At 36.0% G+C, this 22181-nt stretch overlaps 1 protein-coding gene across 3 annotated transcripts in view; it reads right to left on the reverse strand.

The window, feature by feature from the left end:
• Positions 1 to 7664: 7664 nt before the first annotated feature.
• Positions 7665 to 22181, reverse strand: part of LOC125672550 (uncharacterized) — a 28646-nt gene continuing 14129 nt past the window's right edge. The window contains exons 9-17 of one of the 3 annotated variants that reach the window (XM_056140949.1): positions 15084 to 15281; positions 13484 to 13605; positions 13215 to 13347; positions 13008 to 13121; positions 12734 to 12913; positions 12326 to 12433; positions 12104 to 12160; positions 9970 to 10057; positions 7665 to 9558 (exon numbers count right to left, since the gene is read on the reverse strand). In XM_056140949.1, coding sequence (XP_055996924.1) covers positions 9054 to 9558; positions 9970 to 10057; positions 12104 to 12160; positions 12326 to 12433; positions 12734 to 12913; positions 13008 to 13121; positions 13215 to 13347; positions 13484 to 13605; positions 15084 to 15281 — 1505 coding nt within the window. In that variant the 3' untranslated portion in view covers positions 7665 to 9053. The remainder of the gene's footprint in view (positions 9559 to 9969; positions 10058 to 12103; positions 12161 to 12325; positions 12434 to 12733; positions 12914 to 13007; positions 13122 to 13214; positions 13348 to 13483; positions 13606 to 15083; positions 15282 to 22181) is intronic. The other 2 variants (XM_056140950.1, XM_056140951.1) reach the window with 2 other exon arrangements.

Below are 22181 nucleotides of genomic sequence, written 5' to 3' on the forward strand. Positions count from 1 at the left end.
ACTTGAACGACATTCATTCTATTTCCGTTCTTTAATTATACCTCTTTCAGAAAAGGACTTAAGATACTTTTCAGCTTTTTCTAGAGGGCTCATATGTGTCTCCTTGAGATTACTGGAAGAGCAGCATAACATTTGTGATGTTTACTTTTCCAATAAATTGATCCGATCATCTTACCATTTGAACTCGATATGGTCTGCCATCTGTTGAGGAACATAGTTGTGATCTCTAAGCAAGCAATTTTCATCTCTTGTAATGAATGACGAGAAAGTGTCATATCACTGAATGATAGAGCATAGAAGTGCTGTGAAGTTAGCAATAACCCGAAGAAACCTTTCATATTGATTAGAGCTTTGAAAAAATACTTTAAAAACACTTTTATCCTTAAATTTATATGTATATTTTAAATCCCAAACCGTGACCCCGCTCTGACCCCTGAAGTCATATTTCGAACTCAATTCACTTGGTACACTGGTACATCCTAAAGAGTAGATTGACCCCTTTTGATTTTGAGGTCATATGGTCAAGGGTCAAACTGGACGTAGGAATATACTGTCCGCTCATTATCTTGAGAACCCTTTGCTTGACAGATATAAAACTTGGTACACTGGTACATATTCAGGAGAAGATGACCCCTATTTGATTTTAGGTCACGTGGTCAAAGGTCAAACTGGTCGTAGGAATATACTGTCCGCTCAATATATTGAGAACCCTTTGCTTGACACACATCAATTAAGGAGTAGATGACCCCTATTGATTTTGAAGTCACATGGTCAAGGGTTGAACTGGACATAGTAATATATTATCTCCTATATTTTAAGAATCATTTGCTTGATTGACACCAAACTTGGTATACTGGTACAATATAAGAAGTAGATGACCCCTATTGGTTTTTAGGTCACATGGTCAATCCACTCTGGACATAGGAAGACATTGTCTGCTCAATATTTTGAAATGGTTTGACACTACTATCAATTAAATGATGCATGTGTATAACCCTTTTCAATTTTGCACCATGGGGACATACATGTTTTACAAAGATTCTTGTCTTTATTAAAGAAGTTGTCTTTGATGTCTGAAAATCTTTATTAAAGAAGTTGTCTTTGATGTCTGAAAATCTAGTTTTTAATTTATCGTGAGAAATAGCCGTGTTGGTTTTGGAAAAGTTGTGTGATTTCAAATTTACTGAAAGTTCTTCGGAATTTTGATGTCCCCAAAATCGAAGATTCGGGGCTATATAGTTTTTGGCCCGTCCGGTCGTCTGTATGTTGCAAAAAATTAACTTTGGTCGTAAGAGACAAAGCTTTCATATATGGTATTTGCATTTCTTGTTGCAAGACCTTTCCATTGACCCCAAAATATTTGACCTGGCGACCTTAAAATTGATCTTTAACCTACGTTTAGAAAATTCGAATATCAGCCATATCTTTCAAATTGTAAGAGGTATGTTTCTATATTAAACATGTGTGTTTTGTGAGAAGACCCTTCCAGCGATACCAGATTTGATGACATTGACCTAGTTGTTCCGCGAGGATCCAGGTTAGAACAGGTCCTCAGTACCCCTTGCTTGTCGTAAGAGGCGACTAAATGAAGCGGTCCTTCGGACGAGACCGCAAAAAACCGAGGTCCCGTGTCAGAGCAGGTGTGGCATGTTAAAGATCCCTATCTGCTCAAAGGCCGTAAGCGCCGAGCATAGGCCTAAATTTTGCAGCCCTTCACCGGTCTTTGTGATGTCTCCATATCAGTGAAATATTCTCGAGAGGGACGATAAAATATATACAATATACAATAAATCCTCTTATACATTATCTATTCTGACAAAGTGTCAAGCTCTTCTTTTTCATATTTAGCCCACCCTCTGGCATAATCTTCAACAGAATTCCCAATAGAGATGGAGCTCTGTCGCCAATTGAAAGATCGGGTCTCTCCGAATTGAAGACCGTTTATAATAAGTGATTTTAGGCCCTCATTCTCATTTTTAACTATATCGCCATCACCAGCAATACCATTTCTAGCTGGACAAGACTTGAAAGAAGGAGAAAAATTTGTAGGTGGATTATGTTTAAGATGGTCTATATCTAGCAAAGCTTGTAATTTCAAGAGGTTTAGATGCGATAGTAAAAGTATATATAATTGTAGGAAATTCAGGGAATATGCTAGAATTGACTGAACTTTTACGACGATGACTATGTGTTGGAGACATCTATATAGTTCTTTGTTAACAAATCTAAGTTGAAGGAACTGTCGGCATGATTCGGAAGGATTTGACATCGTAACCCGCGGCGGTGTAAAGAACATCCACAATCATGGAATTTCAGTCTGAATTCAGGAGATTTAGTAAGAGTAAAAAAAAATCTTGCTATTCTTGTCACGCTGTCACTCGCTATACGATTATTGAAAATGGAGAGAATTTCATCGTCATCGCAAGCATGGTTTGTCTTCTTGTCTAGATCAGTGGTGGATTTAAGGGGGGTGCAGCCCCCCCCCCCCCCCATAAAATTTTCAAATTTAAGGTAAATCGTGGTATCTTCTTTACAAAAATGTACTAAACGATAAAAGAAGCAATAATTTCTTCCACTCTCGGAAAAATAAATGACAAAATCCTTTGATTTCTAGAATTACTTTATTGGGAGAACTTGATTTTTCCCAAAAATCCTTAAAATTTGCGTCATTTTACTAATTTCACCTTATTAAAAATGATAGAAAATAGTACAAATGACTTAAATAGGAGACATATTTCAAGCCCTATAAAATCTGTAAAATCCAGGAGCTTCCGGGGGCTTTGCCCATTGGGCCCCCCACCAAGGCGGCCCCCAGACCCCCTGCCCCCCGTAACCGCAATTCCTGTATCCACGTGCACCCCTGGCCTAGATGGTCGAGCGGTTTAGCGCGCTGATCACATGTACATGTAAATTTAACCCCGGGTAGGAGGAAGTGGGTATCCTAATAATTATAGTGAATTTTTCTCTGCCTTAAATTATCTATATAAACATATAGTAACACAATTATTGACATGTTTTAGTCAATACAATACTTTAGCTACATGTACCTGTGAATTACAGTGTATTAGCGAGAAATTTATTGTCGCGTAATTTCGCGAGTTAAAATTATCCAAACCCCCCGAGTTGGGCTGAACCCGGCGAGTGAGTAGACGGACGATAGATAGCACCCGTGACTGTGCAACAATGCTATGAGTTGTAACATTGTTGAATATTATGTTTCATTATCAGACTAATGGGGTGCTTGTGTAATGGGAATACTTATACGATATTATGAAAAATAACCTTTCATCACGTCTTATCGTTACAACAGTTAAATCAAAACAGTATGGCAATGAAAATGGAAATGAGACGTTATCAATGCATGCAAGTCTGCTGAAAACAATACTTGCAATGATTTAAAGAAATATATCATTTCATTAGGTTCCAGAAATCGCAGATCAAGTAGTGTGCCATTGCTAGTCAGATGTGGGGTATGTTTCTCTAGCTCATCTTAACTTTAATGTTGATGATATAACAAGTTAGGGATTTCGTAATTATCATTGTCAAAGCTAACTAAATTTGACCGCGGTCCTGAGTAAAGTGTTTCATATTACACACATTTATAATTTGTGTTGAAGTTGAGGCACTGCAAGAACGTTGTTTGTTTACATGTCATAACGTGAGAAATATTGCTATACAATATAAATGAAACAATTTGAACAAGTTAATTGATATAGTCTTTACTTGTTTCAGAACCCTTACAATGATTTTATGCATGCAATATTTAATTGTTCATCGCAGATAAATACGGTTTACGCCAAACTATATCGGTGCCATTTACGATACTATTACCCAGGGTACATATATGTACCACCTTTCTTTAGTAAATATAATATAGCTCAAATGATAAAGGTATTAATGTGCAACATTTTATTAAACCATGAAAAACAATGTGACTAGAAGAGGTAACTGCCTATTGTTTCAAACATTTTATTGGAAAATCTTCAAGCTAAACACAAGTATATAATTATCCTGATTAACTTCAGAAGAAGTTCTCATATATTTCATTTATATGTTATATGCGTTTTCATATGTGATGTGCGCATGCGTATTTCGATATAAACTTTGGGTCTGGTCGTTCTCAATTCTCCTCATTACTCAGGACGACGTCTGTTCTGTAGAAATCAACGCGGTGGCAGCAGTGAAATCTCACACATTGTGTATCCTGTTTCTGTGAGTGTCTTTGAAATGATTTTGTTGTTGTTGGTAAAATCGTTGACTATCTTGACAACTAAACCCACAGGGTACTGTCACAGGATGGTACAACGCTACCGCAGGGTCGTCTAAATGTCGGGTTAATGAAAGTCGAAGCAGTTACAGTAAACTTGAAGGTCAATTTGTTCAAATTTTTTGAAAAAATTAAAACGAGTCCAAATGACTCATGCAAGTCATTTGGGGGGGGGGGGGGTGTGTTAAAATAACAATTTCAAGCATTTATCTGCATTTATTTCCAAATCTAAAATGAATATAATCTTCAATTCATGTCCCCTGAATTTTTGCTTCCTGGACGAAATTTCAATCTGCTATACAAGTTAGCTCCTAGTGCATCTTTTTGACAAACATGCAGTCGTTTCAAAGTCGAAATACATCATTTATATAGCTTTTTAATCATATTAAAAAGGAATAAGATGATTTGGATGAGAATTTTTCTCTCTCACCAAAATGAGCTTTACTATCGTGTTTAGATCGTTTTTCTATCAATGGTAAAATGCTGAGGTCACTAAGGAAATTGCAAGGATATCGTGCCATTGTTCTGATTGAATTAACAAATCTCGATCGATAAGTGATATAAAAATTCGGGTCGTATTTAATCTAATCTCTACTTTGACAAAACAGGAAGAATTCAAATTTTCACTCGTAGCGATATTTGTGTTAGCAAGAAGAAGTGTGTGAACAGTTGAAACTGAGTGCTTCATATACATTTACATTTATTAGTCCCGAAGGGGACTTTAGGTTTGCACTCCGTCAGTGCGGTAAATCACTTTTCCGCACTTTTTTCTCATTTTTATTTCATATTTGGTGCATTGCTTTGCCATAACAAGCTACAGATCAAGTTTGAATTTTGTCTCGGTCCGTTGACTATTCTAAGTTATGGCCTTGAACTTAGAAAAATAGCATGAATTATCAGTTATTCAGAACGGACGGACGTGCAGACATCGCTGTACCATAATACGTCCGTCTAAAGACGAGGATATAAAAAGTAGTTCCTTACAACCGGTGACTAAGTGTTTACTTTGAAAAGCATAATGATATATTGGACTCAACTCCTCCGAAACTGCTCAACGGGTTTTGTTCAAATTTTGTAGGATTGTTAATCACCATATCATATTGTTGATCATATTGGGCCGTCATTTTGATTCGACAAATTTTACTGGAGTTATGGGACTTTGTTGAATTTGTACATGCTACACTATAGGAACACATTTTGGACGTAACTCCACAGAAACTGCTCAACGGATTTCGTTAAAATTTTGTAGGATAACAAATCACAATGTGTAGTTGATCATATTCCACCGTCATTGTGATTCTACAAATGTTACAGGAGTTATGGGACTTTTGTGCTTTAACTCTTTTGCGGCGGTTGGGGACATGGCTATGCGTGGCAATCTTGTCTACTTTGAACCCATAATAAAGCAAAGTCACGTCAGGGTGGAGTGATATTAATACGATCCTTTAGTCCATTCAGCTGGATCCGCCACTGAAAGTCTATCATAGTCTACACATAGGCGTAGCTTGGGTTCGAATATTACCGAGGCAGGGGGTCTGGGGGGCACAGCCCCCAGAAGCTATCGACATTTTAACAACGTCAAAGGTGTTTTTTTTTTACCGAGGCAGCTGTCTCGGTTGCCTCAATGGAAGCTACGCCACTGACATTAGGAATTTGTGGAGACATCCAGTTCGAACAGGATTTTTTAGGGGCGAGATCAAAAGTTCAATGTCTGACAAAAAAGTAAATTCACACAGGTCCCCCACCCCCTTTAAAACTAAATATGATGAGTGTTGAAACTAATCGATTAACAAGTAAAACATACGAGTATAAATAACACTCTGTATACCTTTTCTATTGTTTATTCACAAATAAAAGTGTACATTAAAACTATAAACTATTAAACGTTCATCAAAATGTAATATTAATCATTATGTGGTTTTTAACAGTCGCTTGTCTCTTTTCCTTTTCCACTGTTTAAATTGTAATCGATGTCGGATGACAGAAGCTGACGGGAGTTTTTACCCTCCCTCCCCCTAATTATTTATCCGACATCGATCTTTTGATCTCGCCCCATAACAGTCTGGCTTTAAACAAATGCATCAATTTCTTTTGCACAAAAGCTGGGGTGTCAATAAAATATTTTTGGTGATGCATATTATTGTGTACCAAGTTTCGGAGGAAATCGCTACAGTTTAACATACAATGTACATGTACTTTTACGTCTTTAAGATTGTGTTACTTGGGTAAGCCTATCTAAGGGGTACTCCTACTCTCAGATTCTGTTTTCGATATTTAGTGGGATATCCTTTTCTGAGATTCAGTTTTTGGAGGGTGGATTCATTTGAAGCGAATTGGCTGTATACTTTGTAGTTTATATTTTTGTGCATCTGTAATTTTAGATACCCGCGGTAAATGAATAGGCGGATCCTGTAGTTATCCTCACATATCCCCCCCCCCTTTAATATTTAGATGTTACTGGGCGTTTAACGCAAGGGGGATTTCATAAATTATATATATATATATATATATATATATATATATATATATATATATATGTATATATATATATAAGAGTATAAAGTCAAAAAATAAAATCCAATACTCAAACTTTTATCTAAATAAAATCTAGATAAAAGTTTGAGTATTGGATTTTATTTTTTGACTTTATTCTACCCCGATACCAAGAAAAAATAATTTATTGAATATAAGAGTATATATATATATATATATATATATATATATATATATATATATATATATATATTTCTAATTTACCGTACTCAATCGAATTATGAACACCAATGACCATTTCATGCTTTGTTCTGTCCAACAGTCACACCGTATAAACATATTATTGATACCAATGAGAGCACGTTTCTCTTCAAGTGAAAGCATAATGGAATATAAGAACAGATTAGAGACAATCGTACGGACATCGATGTGCTATAACGGGACAGAACGAAGAACTCTAGGTATGCAAATTGGATGAGAAGATGAAATGATTTTAAAAACCGAAGAACAAAAAAAAAAAAAAAAAAAAAATCAAATACAATAACAATTTGTTTTTAAAAAAGATATTAAACAAGATGATCCATTGTTTCCTTTTTATCAATGATTTATTAAGCTACATGTAGCATATTGAATGCATTTTTAAAAACTCCATTTTCATGGCAATTCTACATACTTAAACAATTAATAAGTGGGGCAGTCCACTGGGGAAAAATGAAAGGTGTCATTCATTAATTTTATATTTTACATCACTAAACATCTACTATAACCAATCAATTCTTAGCATGACAGGCACACTTCCAGGGTCAAAGAAAGACAACTCTAATGTAATTTGCTTTTTCATGCTGCACTATCTCACCGCAGCTGTGTTTTAGCTGAGTAATGGTCAATTAAATCAACACTAATGTTGAGATTAAAAATTTATTGGAAATGACGAAAATGCTGAAAAATATATAAACCATAATAGGGGATCAGACTAACTACTAATCACCCAGTGCAAAATGGTCTTTCAATAAGCTGGTTCTCTATAGCCAACGTAAACCGTGCATTGTGATGTCATATTTACATGTAGCTACGATTGTTCTCTCTTTTTCAAATCAAACAATTATAAACAACAACAATATACCCCGTTTGTAATTCAAAAAACAAATTTAACCAACAAATTCAAAATGGTAAAAAGTAAGAGTACATATTTCGTGTATTTTTTTATTTAAAGAAACTCATGAACTTGTTCATTTATTTGGTCGTATTACTGTTTTTCTGTTTAATGATTGGCTAAAAACTGTAACAATAATAATTGTACCATTCAATTTTAAGAAACTGAGTGTTTGGATTACAAATTGCACGTCAGTCTTGTATTTTTGACATTCAAAATTAAAACACTAATAACTGTAGAAGCAACTAAGGAACAAAACAAAATGGCGGTGCCCATATGGATCACAAAGTTTTCAGTTAACGTATGTAGATATTATCTCTATTCATTTTATGATTTTTCCTTTATATACTTGTTACCTTTAGAGCATTACTTCGCGGACGGGTATTCTGAGTTAGGGCTCATGCACATGACGTTTGGACCCAAATATCAAATAAACTGTGTAACGCAAGAATTTGGTAAATGTGCAAAATGACGTCAGGAATTGGAAAAATAAATGCCGTGGACAAACAATCTACGAATTTTCAGGAAATTATCATTCAGGAAATTTCTTATTAGTTTTCAGGTGCCTGGAGTTAGGGCGCTCGCTTCGCGGGATGCCCGGTTTGATTCTCGATCCGAGCACCGCGTCAAACCTAAGACGTTTAGCATAATTGGCGAGTGTTTATTCGCCAAGCGTCCGGAATCAGAAGTGAAAGTTGTAGGTCTTTCGAATATGACGTTAAACCGAGAATGCCGTGGGACGTTACATGTTGCTACAATAAAGAGCCCTCACAGCTACGGTCTAAGCGCCATGCATTGGTAAAACTTTGTGGCACTTCACCTACAACTGGTGACGTCTCTACATCAGTGAAAAATTCTCTAATGGAACGTAAAACTACATGTACATGCAAACAAACAAAATACTTGGAAGGGGTTTTTTTCCTTTAAAATACGATGGTATGAATTGCAGATTGTTGAATTGTTAGAAAAACATCTACAAAGCACCACGTTTCACAACTGTTTGATGTTTTGTTTGATTGTCTTTAATTTTCAGGAGTAAGTGGGCAATTTATATAGTGTATCTCATTTTCAAGGTCATTGTGTGTATTGCAGAAACAAATAGTAGGAAACACGTTTCTAAACCTTTGTGACACTTAACCTTTAAGATGAGTTTTCCTCTAGAGATGCCATGGTGTCATAGTGGGATCCATACACATTGCTATGTTCATTGGGCTTTGAGTCATATGTATTTTCCTCTAAAGATGTCATGCTGTCATAGTGGGATCCATACACTTTGTTATGTTCATTGGGTTTTGAGTCGTATGTATTTTTCTCTAGAGATGCCATGCTGTCATAGTGGGATCCATACACTTTGTCGGTGTGTTCGTCTCTCGTGGTGGTGGAGTACGTACTGTCTGATCTGTCATAGTGCGATTCTTCATTAGTGCATGTTTTAGGAAATGAAGTGTGCAATCGGTCATACTCCCCCTCTGATCTGTCTATATAGGTATGGTCTGCGTCTTGAGATGTACACTGTGTGGAGTTAGTGTTTTTCACGACTCCATTTATATAAATGGCGTCTTTTTGTCCATCCACTATATGACCTGTCTCGGAGAGTTCGTACAGTACATTTTGGACAGTTGGAGGCATATGGTTCCTTGCTTTTCTGCAACAGATAAATCCAATCCTACTACTCATATTTTCAAGAGGTAAATCATGGTTAGGGAAATTATATTAGTAGTTCACAACTTCACATTGAGTTTCTAGGTACAAGTATGTCCGTACCACAAAAACGACGAAATGACTTAAATTACTAAGTGATACAGTTTTTTTCATGATAGTAGATATAGTATAGTAAATAAGTTCGACATGGTATCTAGATTTAACTCTTGTACTAATGCGAAATTGAACAGAAACATTCATTATGTTCCTTTTTCCATTTACAACACGATGGAATCTCTCCCCATTCGTAACTAAGATAATTGCAACAAACAATATTTCGTAAAGGAACATAAAGAATATTATCTCATGCAGCTCGAAAACTATGATTCCATAACACTAAATCGTCACTACTTACCGCTTTTTCCTTACAAACAAGATTGTGAGAAATGTAGCAGTTAGAAGGATAAGTGCTCCGGTGACGGACCCAGCTACTAAACCGACGGCTGAAAAAAGTGATATACAGAGCTATAGTAAGGGCCCAATTTATCCCCACTAATAAAGTAAGTGAAGTCTTTGAGATTTGAAATACATCTTTTCCAAACTTCCATTCTTCTGTGACAAAACCATTTTATCATAATCTTCTCATCGCTTTAGTAGTGTTTGATCGATGTTATTTTGTGTGCTTGTTTATTAATTCCAAACCGGATGTGGTGGCTCTGTGTTTAAAGCCTTAACTTGGTGATCGGGAAGGCGTGGGTTGGAGTCTTGGCCGAGTCAGTCCAAAGATGTAAAAATAGATATTGAGCGCTCCTTCACAAAACGTTCGGCATTCGGAAGTGAGAGTCGAGGGTCTTTCTGAGGATACCTTATTAACCAAAGTAAAGAACTCCCGTTGCTACGGCCCCGAGCGGCATGCAGTAGACTTGTAGAATGATCTAAATTTAAGGCACTTCGCCTACAGTTAGTGACGTCTCGATTCTCGAAAGGGTGTAAGAAATCAATAAACAAAATCTCGGAATTTATAAAACCATCTTTCCATACCATTTTCTGTCCACAAGTAAAGAGCAACTTCGTAAAAGGCGAATAAATATGACGTCATATCAATGAATTAAACTTTGCTTCAATGTATTGAAAGTTATGAGGGGGGAATAGGCACATACCATATATAATTTTTTCTTCTAAACAAAAAGTTCCGAACAATCGGTTTTAAAGGTAAGATGAAAGGATATCACAATATCGTTATAACATTTTGAAAATGATAATTAATGTTCAAATTATGATAAGAAAACAGTACTTCTGGCAAACATTCCTTCAAGGAAACCCTAACCACATTGTTGCTTTCATAAAATAAAGTATTACTTACTGATAAAGTAGATGACAGTCTTTAACAACAAAAAACCTTACTGAACGATTAAATCAATATTAATCGATCATAAAGTTTGAATTACCCGCCGCTAAGAGAGCGGCCATTGAAGTTTAATTTATGACGTCACACCGTCGGTTCCAGTTTATTTCATCAGCAGAATTGTAAACATGACAAGTCACGAACATTTAAGTTTGGAGCCGTATAGATTTGAGCCCGTTCTTTCGCAAGAAGAAATTGAGAAAAGAAGACGTTCAGTCGAGTCACAGACAAGTCAGACGGTACACGTTTCTTCATACAAATGTCTCGAAACTCAAGTTGTCATTACGCAAATGATAGATCCACAGTTTACTTTATCTTTTCTTTTCAAATGACTTGGTTGGGTCAGGAATTTTGAAAAATACTTTTTTTCACATCTCCGCTTCGCATTAGTGCAATTAACAACTTGACAGGAAGACATTAACCTATTCATAGGTGTAGCTTGGGCTCGAATATTACCGAGGCGCAGCCCCCCAGAAGCTATCGACATTTTAACAACGTAAAAGGTGTTTTTTGGTTTTTTTTTACCGAGGCAGCTGCCTCGGTTGCCTCAATGGAAGCTACGCCACTGCTATTATTCATAAAACCTACCATATGTACACCTTTGATGGTCTTAGAATCTTATCAAAACCGGAACAGACGGTGTAACGTCAAAATTACTGATTTTTGTGCTATTGAAAACAGAAGAGTTCCACACCATGGCAGCCTCTATAGATGGCGGTAATTTAAATTTTAAACGTTTTTAAATTAATACTGAAACTTATTTAGGCCGTATATCAACAGAATAGTATGACAAATTTATCATGTAAAACGTTTTGTGTTGCCTTTCCATTTAAAAGTTTGGTACTTATAAACTGGGTACATTCCAAGAAAAATCTTAAGGTAAACTTACGCTGTCGAAAAATTCAAATATCAACATTCTAGCTACAGAGGCATGGGCGAAAACCATGGAAATAAACATTACAACTAAAGTATTGAAAGCAAGTTTTAAAATGTATACTGTGACCTAGTGTATGTATTTGAATGAGAGAGAGAGAGAGAGAGAGAGAGAGAGAGAGAGAGAGAGAGAGCTTGCTTAGTGCCTATAGTCTCGTAGGGACCCATGTTTTCAAACATATTAGATATAAAAAAAAATATATACATGTACCTTTATTAGTCGGATTTTTGGATTGTTCTGTATTTGGTGTGACCGTCGTGTCAGGATCTTTAAAATGTAAACAGAAATTTTGAAAACAATCTATAGTTTTTCTTTCTTTCTATGAGCTCTTTCAATTTAAACACGATGTAATTTCCTTATTAAACTATGCTATAATTGACTTGAAATACTGATTAACAAGCACATATACCAGTATAATGATTTTCAGCTTACTCTGAAATGGGGAAAACGTTCTGCAGACAAAGGGAATTTTGGTAAGACAATCAGATTTGTTATACACCAGTACTTCCGATTCCAATGTAATTTTGTAACAATGTTTGTCTAGAGAACAGAATAAATACAAATGATCGTATGAAGTCCATATTCATTGTATTTTGAGGACATTGTAATTTTTGTTTATATCATCCGATTTTTGACAGGAATACACTCAGAAATTGGTCAAAATAATGCCAGAAAGCCGATATGTGTACGATGCATGGCAAAATTGAATTCAACAGAGTATAGGTAAACAAATTGACAATTTTTGCTAAAGTTAATAAGAGATACCCACTCTTAGAGGAACCTATCCGTGATTAATCATAGTTGTCATATATAAGGAGAATTGCAATAAATGGAACTCACTTCCATTAAAGTTATCATATTTGTAACTTCTGACTCCAATCCAAGCAAAACCTTTGTATGGTAGAGTGCCGGAAGTTGACTCTATATGGGCGGTTAAGTAATAATTTAGCCTCTTGCAAGCAGCTGAATATCCATTCCAAATGTTCCGTGATTGGACTTTTAACTCTAATTGTCTGTTAACTGAAACAGACTTTTGAGTTATTGTAGGTGGGGTATTTTTATTTTTTTTAAAATCAACCAATTTGACTACCAGCATATAATTAGGTTAACTGACCACAAAATCCTTCGTGTTGTTCATCACAGTCTCTCCCGATATATACCCGCTCGTGTGATGTACAGTTGTATGCCAAACAAAACCCATCACCTCTGTACAGATGCTCATCTCTTACTGAGAACAATAAACATGTTATGCATCACGTGACTTCAATCCATTGTTTATCGAGTGTCTACTTTTACAAAGATCCCTAACCAGTTAACACACCTTCATACAAAGTAATGTGTTGTTTTCCTCCGCAGTACCCATCCTCCGTGGAGTTATTGCATGTTATGTTGCACTTGTTGCTATCGGCAAGAGGCAATTGGGGTTGATTGCACAAACAGAAACATTGATCTTCCTAGATGTGACACAAACATAGTTTTCCCAATTATATTTTAACGCAATGATCATACAGCTTAACTGACACTTAATAAACGTATTTTGTTTGAATGGCTATACATTTGTGGAACTAAATTGTAGAAGAACAAACTCACCTGTAAAGCGAAATATGTACAGTTCCTCCCCAAGTGTGCTTTACAGTGAGAGAAACATTGCCCAACAGTGTTCAGACTCAAACTTATGTTAGATGTACTTTGAGGAGCTTGTGGAAAACATCCTGGTGAATACAAGTAGTTTCATGATATGATGGAAGTGGTATAATGATGAGGTACAAGTGGTATAATAATATGGTACAAGTGATATAATGATATGGTATGGTACCAGTAATATGATGATATCGTAAAAGTAGTATTTTACAACGATATGGTAGAGTGAAAGTATTATAATAATACGGTATGGAACACGTGGTATACGAGTAATTATGTTATGGTACAAGTAGTATAACAATAAGTAATTATATACATGTATATGGTACAAGCGGTATAATCATATAATGCAAGGGGTACATGTATAATGACCTGATACAAGTGGTATACATGGTACATACTATTAATCGTAAATACTGGAACCACACTGGCACAGTTAGCATTGGAGAATGGAGAATCACCAACCTCAGGTTCGCCGACAATATTGATGGACTGACAGGAAATGAACAGGAACTGGCCAGCCTGGTGAACATTCTCCAGATACGACATGAAGGTCAGAGCCGAGAAGAAAAAGCTCATGACAAGCAACGCCCAGCCAATCACTACCAACATCACAGCCAGTGGAAAAGAAATTCAGACTGTTGACCAATTCAAGTACCTTAAAGATATGGCTCAAAGTCCGAAATCCTCGCAAGAGCTGCACAAACAGTAGCAGCAATTGTGAAGCTCAAGAACATTTGGAAACACGAAACTCATCCCTCTCAGGTCCAAGGTCAAGCTACTGCATGAAAGGTGAAGATAACGAACAATGATCAATTTCATAACTCCTATGCATGCATTGTTGACCTTCATTATCCTGCAATGCGAATCCTGGATACTGAATGCAGATCTGCAAAGGAGGATCCAAGCAGTGGGGATGTGATGCCTCAGAAGACTCCATGGCATCTCATACACGGACCAGATGACCAACGAGGAAGTCCGACAAACCATCACCCAACAAGTAAGACAGTATGAGGACCTACTGGCCACAGTTAAGAAGAGAAAAATCAGATGCTATGGCATGGGCATGTGGCAAGATCAGATGGTCTCTCCAAGACCATATTACAACGAACAGTTCAGGGGAAGAGAAGGCGAGGAAGAAATGGACAGATGACATCACTGAATGGACCAAGAAGAGCTTCTCCACAAGTAAGCACTTGCCCACAACCGCCACTAGTGGGACCAGCTAATGCAGAGTTTGTGACTGTAGCGTCCATAAGATCCGGTGGGTTATGGGAACAGTGAGCTGTCCGGGACGTTGGCAAGGACAATCTACAGCCTGCATCAATGATTTTGTCTGTTCTATGATTATCATCCCCATAACTATTTGTTGTTACAAATTACCAGTAACTTCTAGATAATACATCTTTGAATACACATGGATTTCGTATTAACATTTAATAGATATACACACATTCATGGTAGTGTTTGTCTTGTTTTGAAATGAATGAAAACAAAACAGTATAACCTAAATTAAGTATACATCTGCAAGAAAATTAACTTGATATACCTCTGTACGCGATCCAAGGAGTAAAGAATCCAGTGACTGACGACCAAAACGGTGCTGCAAGCTTTAATTTGTCTAAATTGCTGGCCCTCCCTAAATCTTTAATCCTGACCAACGTCCCATTCTTATTGCTGCACAGCTTATTTGCACTGTTCCAATCTACAGCATTTGTGATGATTTGAAAGTAATCCCGAGATGATCCTAAAAAGAACAGACCATTTAATCCATCATATCATGCAGACTCCATAACCTCCTGGTTTCTAATGAAGAAATCATTTTGTTACGATGTATTTTCTTGACATTTGAGACAATGAAGATTTTAAAAGTGGAATATCACATGTGTTGTGTCATACGTCGGAGTCGGAATAACAATAATTCAATCTTAAAACAGACGCTTCCATTTCTCTCTGTTGATAAATTCCAACATGTTTGGTTATTTTTGTATTGTCATGTCTTAGCAACTTGGGTATATATGTAATCCTGCCTGAGTTAATGTGCCTGGTGAGTCTAACTTATTGGGCGTTTTTAACGGGACGTACTGCGTATATTTGCACAGTACTCTGATATCGTAGGGAGGGGAAGTGGGCAAAGTAATTTAAACGAAAGACCTAAAGTACCCCCTCTTGAACTTACACACCAACCTTTGAAGCTGCATTAAAACATGTAGATCCTCAAAGATAAAGACGGGTGTCGTTTGCACTCTTAGTAGTATTATTTTGTCGGCTTTTGTTATTTCAATGGAAACAGTTTGCAATTACTCGTTGGTTTATTTTGCATCACTTTAAAAGCGCTCAAAATGTATCGTGCCATGAATTCACCACAACCATATTTACACCATTCATTACCTTGAAAGTTTAGAATTTCAAATCTTGAATCAATTTATTTAAAAATTATTGATTAGCACAAAACCTTACCTTCTGAAATGCAAGCGTTGATACACATGAACATAACGTAGATTTTTTTAACCGTCCACATTTTTGTTTTTATTTGCCAACAAAAATATCACTACTAGTTTGATTAAACAAACTTCCTTGTTCATCAAAATAGATTAGAATGTCTGCATGAAACATATATTGATTTGGCCAAGTCGTTGTGATTTGTAAACTATAAGTCATTGCTATCACATACAAAATATGCCCAAAGTAGTAACCTCGGAATTCAGGTCTTTTTAAACGTGGGTGTGTGTGTGTGTGTGAGTGCGCGCTCTCCTATCATATTATCAAGAGAAATGACAATAATTCCTTGTGTTTGTTTTGTAATGTAATTGTGAAGTGCTGGAGATAGGGAAAATTGTGAAGTGCTGGAGATAGGGAATTAGGAAAACGATACCGGGCTGAGACACCAGAACCCTAAGTCAGGGAACTTATAGTCTACATAATACCTTTCATTGAAAAACATCTTAAAAAATTACTTTTGCTTTGCTTTCGGTGAAATTTAAAACATTTCTTGCAAAATGCATAACATCTAATATATTCGATTTTTTTTTTTGGAAGTTCTGACAAACAATTGAAAAGATATAACAATCAAAATTCTAACATCGATTTATCTTTCTTTAGGTATCTGCATATGCCTTAACTGGAACTTGTAGACAGTGAATAGTGTTTTAAATGGTGTTTTCCAATAAACTGTAACATCGATTTATGTATAGCTGATAGGATGATGCTCCGTTTGGCACAAAATTGCTCCATTATAAGAATGAATCGTAACACCTTTGTCAAGAATTAGAATGGTCATTTATTGAGAAAATAAATGACTAGAGGATTTTAACATGTATATAAAAGGATGTGTTAAACAAATCCGATACATAAATGATGACAATCCTGCCTATGATAACATGCATGTATATACGAAGAGATCTGTTAAACAAATTCACAAATCTCACAAATAAAACACAATTCAATAAACATGACGACAATGCTTTGACAGTACATAATAGAACCAATAAAAATTGCCAAGTTCTACAAAATGCCAAAGATAGGGCTATTTCCGCCATATATCAATACCGGGAAGCGGTGTTGATAAGCCCCTTCCATCACCCCGAGTTATCTTTCTTTAGATACATGTAGCTGTATATACCTGAACTTTCAGGCACAAACTAGAACTTCTAGACAGTGAAAGGCGTTTTACTGAATTTGATGAAATCACATTCTCTATTTTCGAACGATCTCAATTAAAATAAAAACATGTTGTTTAGTGGAAAATATGCTATTTTAAAAGAACGAAGTATCTAGTTTTTGGCAGCCCCAGATACTCTCAGTGGTAACCAGGTTTTACTACTTGCTGGACGTCACAACTTCTTAATTTTTCAACATCTTATCATTTTTTAACACATCTACAGAGGAAGATAGCAAACATTGCTATGTATATTATAGGACAAGAGGCTGTCCATTAAGAACGGATTGCAATACGTGGACCATAGACATGCGTATCTAACAGAAACTTATTCTATGTTTGCGATAAAATGTGTTTTCAAAGCAGAATTGTTTGAATTTTAAAACATGCAAATATCTAATTTGTTAATCCTTATTGCTAGAACTTCAATGAATATGAAATATTTGTAGCTTTGACCTTTAACCTCCGAACTAAGAGTCATCCTTTTATTTAATTTGGATCTATAGCTCCTCTTAACTTTAATGTTGATCATATCACAAGTTAGGGATTTCGTAATTAGTGAACCAAATGATCATTGTCAAAGCTAACTAAATTTGACCGCGGTCCTGAGTAAAGTGTTTCACATTACACACCTATATAATTTGTGTTGAAGTTGAGGCAACGTTGTTGTTTACATGTCATAACGTGAGAAATATAGCTATACAATATAAATGGAACAATTTGAACAAGTTAATGGATATAGTCTTTACTTGTTTCAGAACCCTTGCAATTATTGTATGCCTGCAATATGTTATTGTTCATCGCAGATAAATACGGTTTACGCCAAACTATATCGGATTCATTTACGATACTATTACCCAGGGTACCACCTTTCAAAGTCGAAATACATCATTTATATATCGTCTTGAATCATTAGAAAGGAATAAGATGATTTGGGTAAAAAAACAATTTCACCAAAATGAGCTTTACTGTCGTGTTTAGATCGTTTTTCTATCAATGACAAAATGCTGATGTCACTAAGTAAATTGCAAGGATACCGTGGCATTGTTTTGATTGAATTTACAAATCTCGATCGATAAGTGATATGACAATTCGGGTCGTATTTAATCTAATCTCGACCTTGACAAAACAGGAAGTATTATAAATTTCACTCGTATCGATATTTGTGTTAGCAAGAAGAAATAACGGGTATGTAAATAGTTGAAAATGAGTGCTTCATATACATTTACATTTATTAGTCTCCTATCGATGAAGTTGAAGGTTTTTACTCCGTCTGTCTGTCCGTCAGTCCAATTTTCCACACTTTTTTCTCTGTTCTTGCATATAATTATTTCATATTTGGTACATTGCTTTGCCATAACAAGCTACAGATCAAATTTGAATTCTTTTTTACTAAGTTATAACCTTGAACTTAGAAAAATAGCATGAATTGTCAGTTATTCAGAACGGACGGACGTATATTGTATATGTACATGCAGACATCACTGTACCACAATACATCCGTCTAAAGACGAGCGTATTAAAAATAGTACCTTACAACAAGTGTTTACTTTGAAAAGCATGATAATATGTTTCTCCGAAACTCCTCAAGGGATTTTGTTCAAAGTTTGTAGGATTGTTAGTCATTTCGATTCGATCGACAAATTTTACAGGAGTTATGGGGCTCTTTTGAATTTGTATATGCTACACTATAGGGACATTTTGTGGACGCAACTCCGCAGAAACCGCTCAACGGATTTCGTTAACATTTTGTAGGATTGTTTGTCGCCGTATATAGTTGACCATATGCCATCACCATTGTGATTCTACAAATGTTACAGGAGTTATGATACTTTTGTGCTTTAACTCTTTTGCGGCAGTGGGGGACATGGCTGTGCATAGCAATCTTGTTCTACTTTGCACCCATGATAATGCACGGTCACATCGGGGAGGTGCGATATTAAAACGATCATTTAGTCCATTCAGCTGGATCCGCCACTGAATGTCTCTTATAGTCTACATTAGGAATGTGTGGAGACATCCAGTTTGAACATGATTTTTAACAGTTTTTGGCTTTAAACAAATGCAGCAATTTCTTTTGCACAAAAGCTGTAGTGTCGATAAAATTTTCAAACATGCATATGATTAAATTGCATTGCTGATACATATTATTGTTTAACAACTTTCGGAGGAAATCCTACACTACAGCCAAACCTACAGTGCACATGTACTTTTACGTCTTTAAGATTCCGTTTCTTGGGTAAGTCTATGTAAGGGGTACTCCTACTCTCAGATTCTGTCATCCATGGGGGGGAAGGAAGATATTTAGTTGAAAATCCTATTCTGAGATCCCGTTTTCGGAGGGTGGAATCATTTGAAGCGAATTTGCTTTGTACTTTGTGGTTTCTATTTTTGTGCATCTGTAATTTTAAGGGACCAGCTTATTGAAACACTATATTGCATTATGTGATTAACTGTTAGTCTGATCTCCTATTATGGTTTATTAATATATATTTTGCATAATTTTCGTCATTTTCAATCAATCATATTTTTAATCTCAACATTAGTGTTGATTTAATTGATCATTACTCAGCTAAAACAGAGTTGCAGTGATATAGTGCAGCATGAAGAAACAAATTACATTAGAGTTGTCTTTCTTTTACCCTGGAAGTGTTCAAATGTTTATTGATTGGTTATAGTAGATCTTTAGTGAATGAAACCTTTCAATTTTTCCCCAGTGGACTGCTTCACTTATTAATTCTTTTAGTATGTAGAATCTCCATGAAAACGAAGTTTTTAAAAATGCATTCAATATGCTACATGTAGATTAATAAATCATTTATAAACGGGAAAACAAGGGATAATTCAAGGTGAAGATAACGAACAGTGATCAATCCCATAACTCCTATAAGCAATACAAAATAGATAGTTGGGCAAACAGGGACCCCTGGACACACCAGAGGTGGGATCAGGTGCCTAGGAGGAGTAAGCATCTCCTGTTGACCGGTCACACCCGCCGTGAGCCCCATATCCTGATCAGGTAAACGGAGTTATCCGCAGTCAAAATCAGTGTGCCAAGAACGGCTTAACAATCGGTATGAAACACGTCAGACAGCATTTGACCTAATGCCTACTTTCAATAAAATATCCAAGTATGAAGCAGAAGTGGACAACTCTGCGGTGTCATTTATTTCCAGCTCACATGGATATATCAAATCGATATATGAATGAAAACTATTATTGTTAATAGGCAAAACGTCATCGATATATCTAAAAGTCGAATTGAAGGCCACAGCGAGAGATTTTTTCTTCTCGCGTAGAAGTTTTTGAATAATTTCTGCTTCATATGAATATAGAAACAGGTCAGCTAACAAAGGAGCACAATTCGTGCCCATGGGAATTCCAACAGACTGTTGGAAGACCTGATCACCAAAGACCACGAAGATATTGTCAATGAGGAATTCTAGCATATTTTTATTTCAACTTCAGAGTACTTGTGCGTGGAATCAGAGTGGTGTTTAATAAAGTAAGTTTTTAAATGACTGATCACGCAGCAGGGTTAATGTGTCCCGAGTAAAGTTAAAACAAACATCATAAAATGTACCTCGGTGCACTTCATACTATATGACGTCACAATATAAAAGTACGTCACGACGTACAGGTTTATAGTTGTATCGCGGGGAAAATGTCATAATATTTTCTCGCTATTTATTGCCGTTATCTAGTGTACAAGCTGTATGTGTTTAAATCTGTTTGTCAGATGATTCCCCCCCCCCCCCCCCCCCCCCCCCCCCCAGTTTTCTTTGATAATATATGTCTCATATTCTATATATATAGTATGTGCACGAAAGACTGTAAAGTAATCTTTACATCACTTTGTGACCTTGATATCGCCCCCGATGTGTATAATCATTTGGAATAAAGAAAACCAACGCATGTACATATCGACTCGATACAGGTGAAAGACGACGATATTTTATTTCGATCAAGGTATATTCAGAAAGGTAACTAGTTGCAGATTTAGGATTTTGATACGGTATGATATTTTGCCTCGTTTAGATACGATTTGGATGTGAATGTGGGAAATGCCCAACATTTGAGCTGAGATTATGGAAATTGCTATATTTGAGAGGATATTGTACCGATCCGTATCACTCTTTAAATTTACCATTTCAATGTCGACATATCAAGCCAAAACTGCAAATGATTTGAGTGCATCTTTCACCTGTACCGAGGTGATAAACAACTAAAAGTCTAGCGGATAAAAATAGTTCTACGTCACTTGTATGTCGACGTAATAGTTAAGCAAAGGATTTCCCCACGTGATACGATGTTTGTTTATGTATTGACAAACGATTTTTACTAAAAAATCTGCGACGCTTAAAAGAATTTTACTTTTATATGAATATGCTGTTATTACTTGTTATTTTACTCGGGACACCTTAACCCCACTGTGCACTATAGATGAATATTTCCGTTTTTGTTGAAGAAGCAACTGTCTATGATGTCAGAAAGTCTAGTCTTTAATTTATCGTGAGGAATCGTCGTGTATAGTGTTGAAAAGTCATAGGTTTTAATGTTATTGATTTGGGAAAAATTCTGCGATTTCAAGTTTCTTAAAAGTTCTTTAGAATTTTTTAGAATCCACATTTGATTAACACCACTTCTAGTATATGTAATCGCATAGTAAGTTTGAAGTTTCTCCTTCACAGCTGTTAATATTTTCGTGAGGAGCAAAGATAGGGGCTTGTTAGAACACTTACTGGATCCAGCAATGTATCTTTGTTTGTAAGAGTTTTATGTAGTTTAGGAATCCAGTATAGGTACGGTAACTCATATTCATTCGACCCATTGCCTGGGATATTAAATGTGTCTAAAACTGAAGCACGGTTTTGAAGAATTTCATCTTTTGAAAGGGCAGTTGGAGTATAAGTATGATTACCAAAAGTGGAATTAATGCCAAGTTCGTTTAAAATACAGTTTTAATAATGCGCCTTACAAACAAAGACA

This window comes from Ostrea edulis, chromosome 6, assembly GCF_947568905.1.
Source record: "Ostrea edulis chromosome 6, xbOstEdul1.1, whole genome shotgun sequence".
NCBI classification, from domain to species: Eukaryota; Metazoa; Mollusca; class Bivalvia; order Ostreida; family Ostreidae; genus Ostrea; species Ostrea edulis.